Source organism: Ixodes scapularis, unplaced genomic scaffold, assembly GCF_016920785.2.
Source record: "Ixodes scapularis isolate PalLabHiFi unplaced genomic scaffold, ASM1692078v2 PGA_scaffold6__148_contigs__length_123643588, whole genome shotgun sequence".
In the NCBI taxonomy this organism is placed as follows: Eukaryota; Metazoa; Arthropoda; class Arachnida; order Ixodida; family Ixodidae; genus Ixodes; species Ixodes scapularis.
The window spans coordinates 69,851,986-69,868,504 of record NW_024609881.1 but is presented as its reverse complement, the minus strand read 5'-3'; the positions used below and the strand labels follow the sequence as shown (position 1 = coordinate 69,868,504).

The window sequence follows — 16,519 nt, the reverse complement described above, 5'->3', positions numbered from 1 at the left end:
TCCACGAGTGACGTCATATTTCCCGTGAGCGTTCTGGTTTGTTTGAAATTCCCGCGCGAGGTCATGTGGCTGTGAGGTCAGGACCCTATCGACCAATCAGGATTTTCGCGTCACGTCACTGACGCCGTCTTTTCTGCCACGCCACCGAGGCCGACTTTTCTGCCACACAAGCTCCTTAACGCTATTTCGTTAAAATTTTGCGTCATGTAGTCCGCGACACAGCGAAAGCATCGACGTCAGTTTTCGGTGCTATTGGGGGAGAGAAGCTAGCTGCCGATAGGACGGGACGAGATCATCGAGAGGCGGCATGGGTTCCTGCGTTACGTCGTACGACATGGAGAAGATAGTAAAAAGATTTTCTCCCTCTTGTGGACGAGGATAACGGCAAGATATGACTGGAATCTTTTCTCACAACGCCTTCGTGTGGAATAGCGGTAGGACGGAGCAAATCATTGCTTACGGTGCAGTGGACCTTGTCTAGCTTCAGCGCGGTTGCCCAGTTGGGGCGGATTGAGAATCCACTAAGGATGACGTGATGCGCCGGCTCTGTCTTCCAGGGGGTAATTGGATCAATGCCCCACTCATGCCCATTTTGATCTGGATGTACAGGGTATACCGGCGTGGGGTCGTGTATCACGACTCCGTAATGTCCGTTGAAGACCCCAGGCTGCCAGAAATACTGCGCGGTATATATTTCTTATTGACAGCAGAGACAGCAGGTGCTCATTGGTGCTGTCTCACTTTTCGCCGTCTAATGGCTGCCGCTGTAACGTGCAAGGTCTAAAGCGATGGATATCCTGACTTATCCAAGTACCGCCATCGTTTGAAAGTGCCGCGGGCGCTCCTTTTGTAAACCGGTGACGCTTAGTCATTTATGGCTCATGGCACACCCCGCATCCAGACGCGCCCGCTCCTGTTGGTCTGCTCTGGCTGCCGGTGACGCGCCGCCGTTTGCGAGTGCGCACCGATTGATCTATTGTAGATGCCGGCGCCGCGCCGCCGCGACACACTAGATTGACGGCGACGCACCGCCATTTTTGGCTTAAGTGTTTCCCAGAACGCACCAGCTTGACGGTACTTGTCTATGAAATCCATCCAGCGCTTTAGCAAGGTCCCGATGGATCCACTCGCTTCGGTACTTTAACCAAAAAAATAAGAATAAAAATAACAACAACAAAAATAAAAAAAGGCGAAGAAGGCCGCGATGTCGTGGTTTTGGTGCTGCTTGATTAGCTTCATTGGCTGGAAGCTTTGAATGCACTCTGACGTAATGGTGATACAAAGTATACAAGTTCATAGACACCCGCAAGCAGCCGCGCTTTGAAAGCTATAGTCTGGCCACTTGGGATGGAAAACGCTTCATTTGGGCGCCAGTCTGAAAACCGTGGGCATACGCCTCAGCCAGTGTTGTACGGAACGGCGTTCCAAGGAACGGCGTTCCTGGAACGCGTTCCTATTAGGAGGAACGAAGGAACGCCGGCGTTGCATTTTTCATTGGTGGAACTGGAACGGGAACTTGTTACATTTTTACGGGAACGGAAAAGGGAACGGCGTTCCTTTTTTTTTTTCGTCCAGTGGAGTATTTTTTATTTCGTTCCTAAGGACGAAACTCTAAAAAGTATTACAACAATATATTTACTAACAGCAGGATCGCGATAATGTTTTTGTTACTTATTCTTGGCTTTATACGCGAGGAGTGCTCAAGTTTCGCCGCTGACTGCAGCGCTATCCCGGGCCCTAGTGAGACGCTTTGGTACTATCGGATCGCGTGGTTTGGCGCGTCTGGCGGCTTTTTGCTACGCGTTTCGCTTCCATCTTCGTCGCTTCATGAGTTATTTACGTAGGAGGAATGGAGAAAAAGAAACGTAAGCCTGGCACACGATACTGTTGCGTGGTTGGTTGTAGCAACAACCTCAGGGAACGGACTAGCAAGTCTGCACTTCTACAGTTTCCTTGGCAAAGCGTACGAGACCCAACGACGGCAAGCTTGGATCACGGCAGTGCGCCGACAGAAGTAAGTGCTTTATTAGTAGTGCATGGATTTCGCTTAATGTGCCGATAATGAAATGGGACGGAATTACCGTTTTCTTTTTTTTCGGACTATAGGCCGCGGACTATTCATCTTTAAAAGTTGAAATTTTACCCGGTGCGGACTATCTAAAGGTGGATCGTTTCCTGTGGCAAGACGCGAATGATTTTATGAGTAATAGAGTATATTAATAGTGATATGTGTATGATACAAGCTTCTTTGTGAGCTAATAGAGCAGGCATTTTTTAAGGTGTGCTGTGTATGATAATTTGCACGTTCGGATTGGGCACTAAGTGCGGAATATGCGTCGCGTGCGGACTATCTGAGCAAAAACTTTTATTTTTGACCCCAAATTTTCTTTTGCGGACTATAGTCCGGAAAATACGGTAGTATGACGGTCAGCATAAAAAATGTGGATATGCCAAGTGTGGTAAAGCACTTTGGCAATGCCGGCGTCATGAGAGTTTGCGATTTACGTGCTCGTGTCGTAGCATTTACACAGTGACGCTACGCTATACTCTGGTAAACATATTTCACCTAAGATATCTAAAAATGTGATGTCAACTTGAAAGCTAATAAAAGGTGGGCCTGATTTTCGGCTGGTCAGGCCAGAGCTCGGTCTCATGTTATTTTATTTTCCAGCGAGGATGGCTTCAAGTGGTTGCCATCCCCGGCGACGAGAATTTGCCATTTTGTGGACAACTGTAAGAACGACGCTGAGGCACACCCCTCGTACATCCCCACCATCTTCCCGCCTATCTACAAGAAAACGGCGCGCAATGTAGAGAGGGCAAGGAGGTAATAGTAATGTGGTCTAGCATATAGTGCAAGAGGTGACACGTTCAACCTTTCAGGATGCTGAAACGATCCAGCCGCTGCCAATCCATGCCACCTCCAGTGGGGACGCCTCCTGACCCTCACACGGTTTCTGATCCAGAGGCGACAACAGAGGCCGAGAGTTCCAACTGGTATTCCTTTGCGACGCTTGTCCACACGGCAGCCCAAGCTATTCCTACGAAGTGCACGTCTACAATTGTAATTAACGACAATTTATGAAGGGGTGGGGGGCACCCTGTGACTCCAAGTAATATCATTTAAAGGCCCCACTTCTAGGACTGTAAATGCAAGTTCTGCCTCAGCATAGAGTATAATGCTCTGGACCTTTGTTTCTTACTTTTCAGTGCCCACCATCAAAAGTGCAGAGTATTCATAAATTTGTTTGTGGCACAGGATGTTGAGTGCTAATTTAATTTCCGTGTTACTGTTTCTTAGGCGACGCAGACTGATGACGAGGCACTGGATGTTGGGCCGCTTTGGCTCCTGCTGTCTTCTACAGATGGACACAACGGATCAACGCAGGTCACTCACACAGAGCAGGTGGGTGAGGTAATTTTAACAGAGGAATAATACATTTAACTTTAATATTCTCTATGGGAGGATGTCATAGCTCAGTTTCTATCCTATGCAGTTGTGTTTAATGGGAATATTTTATTCTAATTTTCCTTCCAACCATTAGGTCCCAAGCACGGCCTCAAGCACGGCCTCAAGCACGGCTTCAAGCACGGCCTCAAGCACGGCCCCAAGCACGGCCCCAAGCACGGCCCCAAGCACGGCCCCAAGCACGGCCCCAAACAAGGAAAGAGATTGGCGACGGCGGTGCGGTTTCCTTGGGTTCCAGTCTCTCAGAGATTCAGAGCAGGCACTGCAGGACCTATGTGGTGTCACAATGACCGTTTTCAGCCTCCTACTGTGTCTGACACCAGCAACCAGGTACGGAAGTAGTGACATTCCGGCCGAAGACAAACTCGTTCTCTTCTTAATGAAACTTAAGTTGGGGATCAGTTACACCGCACTGGACGCTCTCTTTTCCGTCCACAAGACCACAGCTTCTCGGATCTTTAGGACCCTACTGGACACTCTTAATGTGAGTCTTGAACGATGGGTATTTGTGCCAGCCCGTGAAATTAGCAAGGAGTCGCTACCACCAGCCTTTAAAACGCACTACCCAGATTGCACATTCATTATTGATTGTACAGAAATTAGAACTGAATCTCCATCTGACCCTGAGCAACAGCATTACCTATACTCCAGCTACAAAAGTGGTTACACCATCAAATTGCTGATTGGCATAATTCTGAACGGCATAATTTCATTTATATCCAAGATCTATGAGGGTCGACAAAGTGACTGCCACATGACTGTTAACTCTGGATTTCTGTCCCTGGTTCAGCCCGGTGATGTTGTTCTAAGCGACAAGGGCTTTCCAAGCATCCGAACTTACGTGGCTGAAAAGTGTGCTGTCCTCATCATGCCGCCATTCTCAAGTGCTGGTCAGCAGTTTTCTCAGGAGGACATGGACTATACTTACCACATCGCACAAGTTCGCATTCATGTAGAAAGGGTAATACAAAGGCTCAAAACTTTTCACATTCTGAAGCACCGAGTTCCACTCACGTTTATCCCACACATGAACCAGGTTGTTCAAGTTTGCTCAGCTCTTGACAACATGCAGGCACCCATTATAAAAAAGTAAGATGTCTCCTTCCAAGACAGATTGAGCATGTTGGTAAAGTACACATAGCTCAGGAAGGAAGGAAAATAAAAGACGGACACAGTACAACTTCCCAACTAGATACAGTATTTATTTGCACCGAAGTTTGTATAGTAACAGACAAACTTCAGTGGAAATAAACATTGTCTCTAGTTGGAAGTTGTACCGTGTCTGTCCTTTATTGTTCCCCATTCCTAAGCTACATTTTTCCTTTTCCATGCCAAAATTATGACATTCAGCTTTATTTTCTTTAAGCAAGCAGGATGCAGGATATTTCTCAAAACGCGTTAACCTCTCATGGACAACCTTTAAAGTCGTTTACAGTAGGCCCCACAGATCATAGTTTAGGTGGAAACGTCTTGCAGTATGTGTTTTTATGTGAAGTAAAAGTAGCCAGGTTGCCTCCAAGAGACCGATCTCACCAACCAGTTCGGCTACGCTGCTGCGGTACGTAGTGGGAACTTTAGTTTCTTTGCATATCAGACAACCTCGCCTAAGCTCTGCATGTGCAGAGCACGAGATAGCATGAGCGGTATCGTGCACTGCTGGTTGCCTCCTGAGAACTAAAGTTATGGCAGAATCACCCATGCGCCAAACATTTGGTGAAATCAGTCTATTTGACAGAAGCTAATTGCAATGAAAGTACCATGTGAGGGATCGTCAGACAGTGTGTACTCGCTTTCACCTCAAAAACCGTAGTAAAAGAAAGTTATCTATACCTAGCATAACTTTTTCATCATTTATGTGGCAGTTTGTGCACTTTTATGGGCATACAAGGTGCGATTTGTTTCATAGCTTACGATGGCACACAGCTTTCAAATGTAAGACATTTTTTTTCTTTTACTCTCAACCAAATTTTGTAAGAAAAAAGGCTGGAGGTACACCTAAGCACTTCTTATGAGTTGTGAATGCAAAAGCATGCATGTCATTATTTCGCTTCCCTATTTAGTCTGCAACATACTTGCGTCGACGGCGGAGCGCACGTTTAGGTGCCGTTTGGCACGACTTCAAAGCTGTTGATATCGGCTTGCTCCATGGGACAGTTAATATTTTCACTTTAAAACTTCATGAAGTGTATGAATTATATGCAAAACACTTTGTTTTTTGAAAATCCGAGTCAAAAATAATATTCACTTGCTCAGTGGTGATCTAGTTAGTGGGAGTGTTGCCCCATTCGAGTACTGAAATTGGTTTGTAACTTTGTGCCCGAATCACTCATTTGTACCTGGTTTCGTGTTCAAGATATGTTTGGCACTTGCAACTAACCACCACCTCCTAAAGGTAGACAGACCTTGCACTGCCTAAACGCTCAATACGAATTTGCTTGCAATTTAAACGAACATCGCTATGTGTAGTGCTTAGACTTTTTTGTTTTATAAAGTGTAACCAGTCTGATAAGCTCCTTTTTTTACGTCATATAATGTGCCAATGTTAAAACCACCACTATTTTTTCTTGGTGAAGGTTACGACGGCTAGTCATGCATGGATGACAAATCGAATATGAATGGTAAAGAGAAAAAAAAAAAGCACTCCAGTCTGGAACCTAGTGAGTTTAACGTAAATTCTGAACGCAGTGGAAGTCACTGTCACCGGAAGTGTAGACTGAAAGCAGTTCTGTGTACAAAAAGCTTTATTTGTAAAAGCAATACAGTGGTCCGAAAATCCTTTTCCAGAACATAAAAATTAGACTAGTACATGTGGCATTTCAATTTTCCTTTTAAAATGTTTTCTGCTGTTACACTTTTATCTGTGCAATAAATGCGGCATGTTGTGTTTCATAACCATTGAAAACCTCATTTGGAAATAATTGGGAAAAATAGGTGAAGTAAAAATGTTCTAGTTTTGGCATGGTCTCCGCAAGAAATTTATCCTCTCTTTTCACCAGGATGGACTCTGAGCCTTTTGGGCTAGACATGAAATACTGCCTTCTTCATGTTCAGCACATACAGCTGAACCTGCACTTAGGTGTAGTACGGGTGAGGTGGCTCAAGTGACAGATCCCCTTCTCTGTATACGAGGGTGGTCCGATAAGTACTTAGCCTACAAAAGGAAAAAATGTTTTTCGAAAAGCGGCGATTTATTTTTTTAATGTAGTCTCCTTTTAGTTCGATACATCTTGACCCAGCGATGCTCCAACTTTTTTAACCCATCTGAAAAATAGGTTTTCTCGAGGTCTGCAAAGTATTCTTCCGTGGCGGCGATGACCTCCTCATTCGACTCAAATTTCTTCCCGGCAAGTGACTTTTTCAAGTTTGGAAACAAAAAGAAGTCGTACGGTGGATGGGGCAGCAGTTCGTAGCCCAATTCAAACAATTTGGCCGTGGCGAGGACGGAGGTGTGAGCCGGTGCGTTGTCATGGTGGAAGAGCACTTCTTTCTTCGCCAAATGGGGCCGTTTATTCTGCAATTCTGAGTCGAATCGGCCCAATAATTCGGCATAGTACAGCCCTGTGACCGTTTTGCCCTTCTCCAGGTAGTTGATGTAGATCACACCTTGTGAATCCCAGAAAACGGTGGCCATCACCTTTCCAGCCGATAGGACATTCTTCGCCTTCTTCGGAGCACGTTCGCCGGGTGAAGTCCACTGTTGCGACTGTTCTTTGGTCTCTGGTGTGTACCAGTGAATCCATGTTTCGTCGACGGTCACGAAACGACGCAGAAACTTCTTCGGATTACGCTTAAACAGCGTAAAACACTGCTCTGAAGTGGTCTCACGGTGGAGCTTGATGTCCGCAGTGAGCAAACGCGGCACCCATCGCGCCGACAGCTTTCTCATGCCCAAAATTTCATGCAGGATAGGACCCACGCGGTTTTTTGTGATGCCTACTGTCTCAGCTATCTCACGCACCTTCAATCGGCGGTCTGTCAATACGAGATCGTGGATTGTTGTCACATTATCCTCCATAGTAGCCGTTTTCGGGGCACCTGGGCGTGACTCACCAAAAACCGACGTGCAACCACATTGAAACTTGTTGAACCAATTTTTGACGGTCGCCATCGAAGGAGAAGAGTCACCCTACACAGCATCCAAGCGCTCTTTGATTTCACTGCATGATTTCCCTTCCAAAAACAAGAATCGAATCACCGGCTGATATTGCTCTTTTTACATTTTTCTAAAATTCGCGGACACACCCGCTTCCAGATGCGGTCAAAACAAAACTCTGAGTCCGATTTGGTTGAAATTTCGATAGCAACTGTCTACGAGAATGTACTACACGATAGTACATTTTTCTTGCGATAGTGGCGCCTTTGGGCGGTGAGGCTAAGTACTTATCAGACCGCCCTCGTAGAAGGTAGGGAACATTGCACTGACTTTCGGCACGATCCAGAACCGGGCAGTCCTGGCAGGTTTCTGGGCATTTAATTTCTACCAGCACCGTCTCACCGTCTACCATCATGAGGCCGCCTGGGCTGCAGCAGAGCCAGGGCTGCTGGGGCATCACAACGAGACCTGCCTGATATTGCACACGGTGAATACCTTATCGCACTATTGACCCAGGATGATGAATACCAGAAAAAAACATCTACCTGGAAAATTGGCGTGCCTGGCTTCTCTTGCAGCTCTTCTCTTGCGGTACCTTCTTTCTGGATACCTGCACGAATATTACAAAGAGAAAGGCAACAAAATGCAAAATCATGCCTGCATAGGTTACTCCAAAGGTAACATGCCATTACAGTGTACTACCTTGCTTAACAACATCAACCAGAACAATATCCATGTCAGAAAAGTTACGCAGAGAACTTTGCTTCTATAGACCAGAAATTGTTATGTTCCATTCGTGCTGCCATTTTTGTCGATGCTGGCACCACCGACGATAGCAAGGCTGGGCAGGTATTCAGGATGAGCTTTTTAAAGCTTTTTGCAGATTGGAGTGCAGGAACGACAGAAACGCATAAGCATGAAACACCAAGAGCACCGATGCCAATGTTGCCGCAAAATGCAAGAACCATTGTAACCGCAGTCCCCCTTTCATCATTCGCCTGCTACCAGCACGAGCTGATGTAAAGAAAAATTAACCTTGGCGATAAAAGCATTACCTGAGGCTATATGCTCGTACCGAGAACCTCGAGAGTTTGTGCACTATCAATATAACAAAAAAGATGGGCAGAAACATAGATGAGATCGCTGGGAGCGAGGGTTTCGGACAATGGTCTATGCATTTGTTGCAACCTGGTCATGTCATGCGTGGCTGGGGCCAAAACGTGAATATATGTGCATATTACCATACTGCACAGCTTTGTTTGAGAAGCGTTTTGGCAGGCCCATGCTTCTGGCTAAGGCTTCATGATCGCCTCCTCTGGTGCGGATGGGGTTGGCCGTGGTGCTACTAATGCGCATGCGGCGCTCTTCATGCCACCTGGAGGTGTTAATCAGGCAGGAAACAAACAGCCAAGCAGAGAGCATCACATTCAAGCTTTCTTAATGCACTGTAAATAATGTCATTTGCAGCAAACATGCATCATGAATTTTCCAAATTGCAACTTTAATAACAGATATTTTCAACCAGAAATTTTGCATTTGATGGCGAATAGACCATTTGCTATATTACCCACGCATTAAGGAGAATGCAGGAATTGGTGTTTCATGCGCCACACGCGCAAGCCTTCCCCGTATAAAAGATTCGAAGTAAATAACCAGAATAAACCATTGACGAACGAGCGTGCAAGATGCCATTTGTTTTAGGTATTTGTTTTAGAAAAGCTACTACTGCTGACGCCAGCACGTACGGGGCGTGGAACACCAATCCTTGCATTCTCCTTGTTGCTTGGGTAATATAGCAATAGTTCTATTGTGCCATAAGCACCAGTATATTTGAATGATCAATATATCATTCTTCGTTTCTATTGGCATGATCTATGAAACTTTAGTTGCCACAAACGTCATTCACTGCATGGCATGCATCAAAGTGGAACTCTGAAGGCTCCGTTTGCAGGCATGCAAGTCGGCAGGCAAGAGCACGAAAGCTTTGAACATATTCATGCCACATAAATACTTTGCATGCAATGGTGAGACTAAACGTTGAAGAGCAATAGAGTACAATCAGAAACACTGCAAGGAACCAACTTCCAAATGGGGTTGAAGAACCCATTGCAGTAGAGATTGGATTTGGCTGTAACATGCTTGAAAGGCAGATAGTCGACAACATGCCGTGGGTTCTGGGATTGGCCTTTGGTGTCCAGGGCCATATCCTCCACGTCGCACAAAAGCAGGGCATGTGCGACGTACTGCTCTTGGAGCCTGTCACTAAGTGCAGCTAAAAAGTCAAACGCTTTCAGAGATCCTCAGGCCCACAAAGGAAGCTGCCATGTGGTGGAACACCTGGCGAGGTTCCTTCATGGCTGCAAGGAGCCCCACAAGCCTTTCTTTGTCCACAGCCCGGGAGACCTGGGTAACCATGGAGTTGTGGACATCTCTGCATATGGTGTCATCAACACTCCTGGCAGAAAGTTTTAGAATTTTGACTAGGGGGCCTTCCACCTCTGGGAAATGCTCCAAATAATTGAAGGTGAAGCAGGTTGAACATCTGGACATCTGCTTCTTGTACCTAAAACAAAAATAAAGGCTTCATATTGGCATCAAGCTGAACATCACACAATAGTGCCCTAAAATGGTTGCTGTATTTAATTGTATCAACAAATAAAATGATATTCCACGTGAATAATGCACGGCCTAGGCAATTGTGAACCAATTGTGGAGAATTTACCTAGGCTGATCTGTTACCACCATACCAAGTTTACTACCTGCTCATGCTCAAACATCACTGGAGATTACTATTTCTCACGAAACGAGAGGCTGCCTTTTTGAAATTTAGAAGTAATGCACCACCTAGTAAGCTACTGAGTGAAGTACGAGAAAAATAACCTGGGAAAAAAATCCACGAGGGGTTTGTTCGTGGCATACACTGGTTTGTGGTTTGGTCTGCCCCACTGTTGAGGCCGACTGGTGCATGAGGAGTCTTCGGTAGTATTAATAAAAAAAACATACTGCAGCGCAGTGCTTGCACCGGCCCTCGACACCTGTTGCGTTCACAGAGGGGAGCCGACACCGTACAACGGATAGTTAAACATTTAATCGCTAAAGTAAAGGTAAATTACACTCAAAGAAAAGGAATACGCTCACAAGATGACCACGCCATCGTTCTGTCTCTTCGTGCACGTTTCAGCCGAGCGCCTTCTTCCTCTTTTCTCCTGATCTCGGCGTGCATACTTTTTTTTCTTCTCCCTATATGGGTGCTTGGTAATATTGTCCCTTTTGCACTTTATGGTTTCAACACACTGCCCCCCTGAATGGCAGTGCCATTTCATTGCGTTATTTCCAAGGGGTATAGAAGTTGAATTGGTCGTTTGACAATGTTTCCTACAAAAAGCTTTAACTTGCAGGATCTTACATTGCCGTCACGTCCTGGGAACACTTGCATAACTCTTCCCATCTTCCATAGTTGGCGTGGAATCATGGTTTCGCGCAAGAGCACGATGTCTCCTTCTTTAATCGTTTTGCACTCAGACGCTCTGGTGCTCGAGGTCGAGCGAAGATCGTTGAGATATTCCTTTGTCCATCTGCGCCAGAACATGTCCAGTGCCCGTTGCCTGTCCTTCCAAAGAATTCTTAGATTTTCACAAGAGATGTCTCTTATTCCTTGCTGTCGCAAGCTTGGCAGAGAAGTCATTCGCTTTCCGGTCAAGAAGAAAGCAGGACAAAGTGCTCCCGGCTCTCCAGACTCGACGTAGACGTGGGTCAAGGGTCGAGAGTTCAAGACTGCTTCGATTTCAGTTAGCGTTGTTGTAAATTCTTCGGCATTGAGACGGCTGGAGCCAAGGGTCTTTTTCAATGCTTGTTTTGTCGAACCAACTAATCTTTCGTAAAATCCTCCCCACCAAGGAGCTCGTTCTACAATAAACTTCCATTCGATTCTTGCATTTGCAAAAAAGTTCCGCACTTCTTCCGTTCTAATGACAGCCCAGATGCATGTCAGATCTCGATTAGCTTTCTTAAATGAAAGTGCGTTGTCACTATAGATAACTTGTGGTATGCCTCTTCGCTATATGAATTGACGAAAGGCTAGTAAGAAGGTTTTCGTGGACATGTCGCTAACCATCTCTAGATGTACACCTCTTGTGACAGCACAAGTAAATAGTGCAATGTAGGATTTCTTGTCTGGTCCTAAACTCTTCACGAAGAGGGGGCCGGCGAAGTCCACTCCGGTGATGGCAAAGGGTGGAGCTCGTGTCACCCGATCAGGTGGAAGGGGCGCTGTCACTTGTTGGGCTGGACGTGTGTTGAAGCGCTGGCAAGTTAAACACTTTCGGATCGTTTGTTTTACCAACTGCCGTCCCCCGATCACCCAGTACCTTTCCTTTAGTTGGACTAACGTGTCTCTCAGTCCACCATGAAGCACACGAAGGTGTGATTGTATTGCTAACAAACTGGAAAGTTGTGCTTTTGGGAGGACTATCGGATGACGTTCCCCGTAGGGTTTCAAGCTGTGTTGTAGCCGTCCCTTCACTCGTAGAAGGCCGTCACTATCGATAAAGAGCGATAGTTCTCGAAGAAAAGAATCTCGTGGAAGTCTCGTGTTTTCCTGGATAGATCTAATCTCTCTTGAGAGGTGTTCTCGTTGTTCTTGACGAAGCCAGTAAAGTTCCGCCTCATTAATTTCTGGTGTTCTGAGTGGGCCACTTGTCTTTTCCGTCCGTCGCAAGTTATTTTCGTAGCGAAGAATCCAAGCTGTCACTCTGAATGCTCTGTCGGCAGAACTGAAGTGGTTTATGTCTACTACTGGAAGTGCTGTTGCTGGAAGTGTAGTTGTTTATGTAACTCCAGTTGTCCGTCTTTCCTTCGCGTCTTGTTTTGTTAAGTCCGCAGATGTAGCCAACTTAGGCCAGTGGTCTTCAGGGCTATTGATCCACTCGGGTCCGGACCACCAGAGTTGCTCATTTACTAGTCGACTGGCTTTTATGCCGCGTGTCATTAGGTCTGCTGGATTCTCCTTCCCAGGACAATGTCTCCAACGTATTCTGCTGGTATGACTCTGTATTTCTGTGACGCGGTTCTGGACAAACGGTTTCCAGCGGGTGGCGTCACTGTTTATCCAGTGACACGCTATAGTGGAGTCAGTCCACAAGTATGTTTCCGTTGGTACGTCATGCAAACTTTCCGTCAGGTATATGTATAATCTGGCAGCGAGAAGGCAAGCCATCAGTTCCAGTCTTGCCAAAGCTAGTGGTTTCACCGGTGCTATTCTTGATTTACTCATCACAATAGTCGATACGCTGTTACCTTCAACGTCGGCACTGCAGACGTACGCAACCGCACCGTAGGCTACGGTGCTTGCATCAGCAAAGATATGCAACGCAACGTTCTCTGAACGGTCCTTCGATAGAAACCCGTAAAAACGTGGCACTTCAATCTTGTTAAGTTCGTCTAGTTCGGCACACCACTGGAACCATTCTTCTTTCATATCATCGGGAATGCTATCATCCCAATCGACCTTCCTTTTCCACAGTTGCTGAAACAGCGATTTCGCTCTGACAGTGAAGGGGGATATCCATCCTAGGGGGTCGTAGAGCCTTGCAGTCGTTCTCACGACGCTTCGTTTAGTTTCTTTCTCTTGTTGCTCTAATCTGAAGCTCGTCGTAAACGTCAACCTATCGGAGTCTGGATCCCAGGTGAGTCCCAGTACCTTCAGTACCCCTGGAAGGTACCCGAGGTGTGTCGTGTGGTTTGGATAGTCTTGCTCAAAAAGCTCCTTCAAACGCTTGTTGTTTGAGACCCACTTGTGCAGCGTCATGGAAGCAGAGTTAAATATGGTCTTGGCTTCCGTGTAAATCTTCACGGCTGCTGCTTCTTCATCTACTCCAGTTAGCAAGTCATCAACATAAAACGATTCCTTAAGAGTTTTCACACTCTCGGGATACTTATGTTCCACACTTTTCAAATGATGTTGAATAGTTGCAGAAAGCAGGAAAGGGCTTGACGTGGTTCCAAATGGAACTCGTTTCATGCGCCAGCATTCCATGGGTGGTAAAGATCCAGAAACCGGCGGAGTCGTTTCAAACCATAAGAAACGAAGCGCATCTCTGTCTGTTTCGACAATTTCAATTTGTAAAAACGCTTTCTCTATATCCGCCACTAGGGCTATTTTGTGTGTTCTGAAGTTAAGCAGCAAGCTCACGAGGTCCGCGGTTAAATTAGGTCCACTCTCGAGGTTTTGATTCAGTGATTTTGCTTCGTATGCATGTGACGAAGCATCAAAAACCACCCGGAGCTTTGTAGTGTTGCTTGATTCCCGAACCACAGCTTGGTGTGGCATGTAATAGGTCAGTAGTTCGTTCTCGTTGTCACTCGGAACTATGCGTTCTGCCATGTCCTTCACCGTGTACTCTTTTATGACGTTATCGTACGCCTGTAGGTTCCCAGGTGTCTTTCGTAGCTTACTGATTAGCTGGTGCAGGCGTTTTATAGCGACCCCCTTGTTGTCCCCAAGGTCCACCATGTTCTTCCAGGGAAGGGCAACTTTGTACCGTCCATTTACTTGTGTCACAGTTTCTTCAAAATTATTCATCACGGGATCGTTCCCCTTGTCGTTCTTTTCGAAATCATTGACACTGATGGTCTCCAGTGTCCAGAATTTCTTCAGAATGTCTGTCGTAGACTCGGTCACTTCAGCATTGAGAGCTGTGATCTGATAACAAGGAAGCTCTTCTGTGGCTCCCTCGACTGGTCCTTGAACGCTCCATCCAAAGACAGATTCAACTGCCCTGAGCCTTCCTTCCAGCTTACGCGACCGTCCAGTGGTCAGCTCCCAGAAATGTTCAGATCCGATCAGAAGATCGATGGTTGTCGGACCCTCATCGTTGGAGAGGTCCCCGATGGAGCAGTTTAGCTCTTTGAGTTTGTCGTTAAGGTGTTTCGACGGAACTAGAATTCGTTGGTTGCATATCAGTTCGGTCTCCAACACCTCGAGTTGATGTATCTTTCCGGTCTGTGTTGTCAAAAACACCAATACACGCTGGAATTCCTTCTCTGTGACGCTGCCACCGAAGACACCGACTGTCAAACGCTCATGACCTAATAGCTTACAACCAAGTTTTCTGGATGCTTTTTCTGTAATGAAAGTGCGTTGACTTCCCCCGTCAAAAAGTGCTCGGAGTTGAAACTTTTCTTTGTCGCCAGTACACCAAATTGTGGCGGTTTGCGTGAAGACTATCGGTTTTTCCTGGTTGTTCGTCGTCGCTTCCAAGTTGACGGGGACACTTGTTGTGACGGTATCATTATTTGTCCGTTTTCCTGGAAAGTAATGTGGATCACACATTGATGTTGCGTCTCTTCCTCCGCACTTCTGGCATCTTATGTTGCTCCGACACTCTTTTGCTTGATGGTTCTTCTTGGTACATCTGAAGCATCGCCTCTCTTTTCGGAGCAGGTCTTTTTTCTCTCGTAAAGATGTACCGGCGTCGCAGTTGTCAGCGGTATGTCGAGTCGACTTACAAATCAAACATCGATCGCCCCTTGAGGACGGATTCAGTAGAGCCGCCGAAGTTTGACTCTTCCGTGCTTTCTCGTTGTCTTCATTTTTCTTGTGATCTGCTTCTTTTTTCCGCGGCTCGCCATAAGTATCCATAGCTTGCAAAGCAGCGAGGTTTTCTCGACTTAGTACTTCAAGTCTTAAAAAGTGAACCAACTTGGAAAACGAATCTTCCGTCCTCCGTTGTGGAGATGTTCTTTCTTGATCGCTGGGATGCGAAGACTCTCTTGGTTGCGTTGTCGTCGCCGTTAGTGTGTTTCGTAGAACTATTAAGTCCTCCGGCTGCTCCTTCACTAATTTCCTGTTGAAGTCTAGGAGTAGTTCTTTTGGGAGGGCACGTTGAACGATGGGAAATAACATAGAACTGAAGGTTTCCTGCTGTCTTCCCAACGTTTCCAGACCTCTGATGTTTGAGATCACTGTGTCGTAAAGACAACGAAGGCCACGAACGTCCAAGGCAGAACGCACTGGCTTGACATCGATCAGTCTTTTTAGGTGGGTCTGGACGAGCAGGTCTTGGTTTCCGAAGCGACTCTTCAACAATGTGACCGCGTCTTCGTAGCATCGTGCGGTCGACGGAAGTCCGGCAATCGCTGCTGCAGCATCTCCAGTCACTGCTGTCTTCAGATAGTTGAACTTGTCAACCTCTGTTAGTTCGTTGTTATAATGTACAACTTGGTTGAATTGTTCCCAAAATTCTTGCCACTGGCTGACGGAGCCGTTGAACTTCATCAGCTCGAGCTTTGGTAGCCTCACTCGAATTCTCGTTGTCGCACCAGTGGGGTTGTCGTTTCTATCGGTTATCGGTGGGCTTTGCTGATTCGGAAAGCCAGTCCTACCTCGATGTACTAGTCTTGAAAGACAGGCTGTGATTCTATCGTTGTATTCGAAGACTTGAGTAAACTCAGTCTCGCTGTCTTGATCAGGGACTAAAGGTTCGAGCTCGTTGTTCACGTCATTTAGCTCTACCTTAAGTCCCGTCAGTCGGTCGTGTAAAATGTTCGCATCTTCTGGCGTCAGCTGTTGATTGAGTCGTTCGTTGCACTCATTCGTGAGGCGTGTCACTTGAGTGCGAAGTACCTTACGTTTCTTGGTGTACCGATCCATCGTTTGACTGTCTCGCTGCAGATGTCGCGTTCTTGGGAGACTCGTTCAGGGGTTTTCTCCCGGGTTTCGGCACCAATAAAATGTTGCGTTCACAGAGGGGAGCCGACACCGTACAACGGATAGTTAAACATTTAATCACTAAAGTAAAGGTAAATTGCACTCAAAGAAAAGGAATGCGCTCACAAGGTGACGACGCCATCGTTCTGTCTCTTCGTGCACGTTTCAGCCGAGCGCCTTCTTCCTCTTTTCTCCTGATCTCGGCGTGCATACTTTTTTTTCTTCTCCCTATATGGGTGCTTGGTAATAT

At 46.3% G+C, this 16,519-nt stretch overlaps 2 protein-coding genes and 1 pseudogene across 2 annotated transcripts; 1 reads left to right on the top strand and 2 right to left on the bottom strand.

Moving 5' to 3' along the window:
• The first annotated feature begins 2,439 nt into the window (after positions 1-2,439).
• On the top strand, positions 2,440-4,562 carry LOC120848270. The gene is made up of 5 exons (XM_042294801.1): positions 2,440-2,459; positions 2,672-2,827; positions 2,884-3,064; positions 3,302-3,431; positions 3,670-4,562. The coding sequence occupies exons 1-5, from the start codon at positions 2,440-2,442 to the stop codon at positions 4,560-4,562; spliced, it is 1,380 nt and encodes a 459-aa protein (XP_042150735.1).
• A 1,753-nt stretch (positions 4,563-6,315) lies between these two features.
• On the bottom strand, positions 6,316-8,298 carry LOC121838512 (annotated as a pseudogene).
• A 1,294-nt stretch (positions 8,299-9,592) lies between these two features.
• Positions 9,593-16,212, bottom strand: LOC120843887. Its single transcript, XM_042294800.1, has 3 exons — positions 13,961-16,212; positions 9,940-10,125; positions 9,593-9,818 (listed from the first exon to the last, which is right to left on the bottom strand). The coding sequence occupies exons 1-3, from the start codon at positions 16,210-16,212 to the stop codon at positions 9,593-9,595; spliced, it is 2,664 nt and encodes an 887-aa protein (XP_042150734.1).
• Positions 16,213-16,519: the final 307 nt, after the last annotated feature.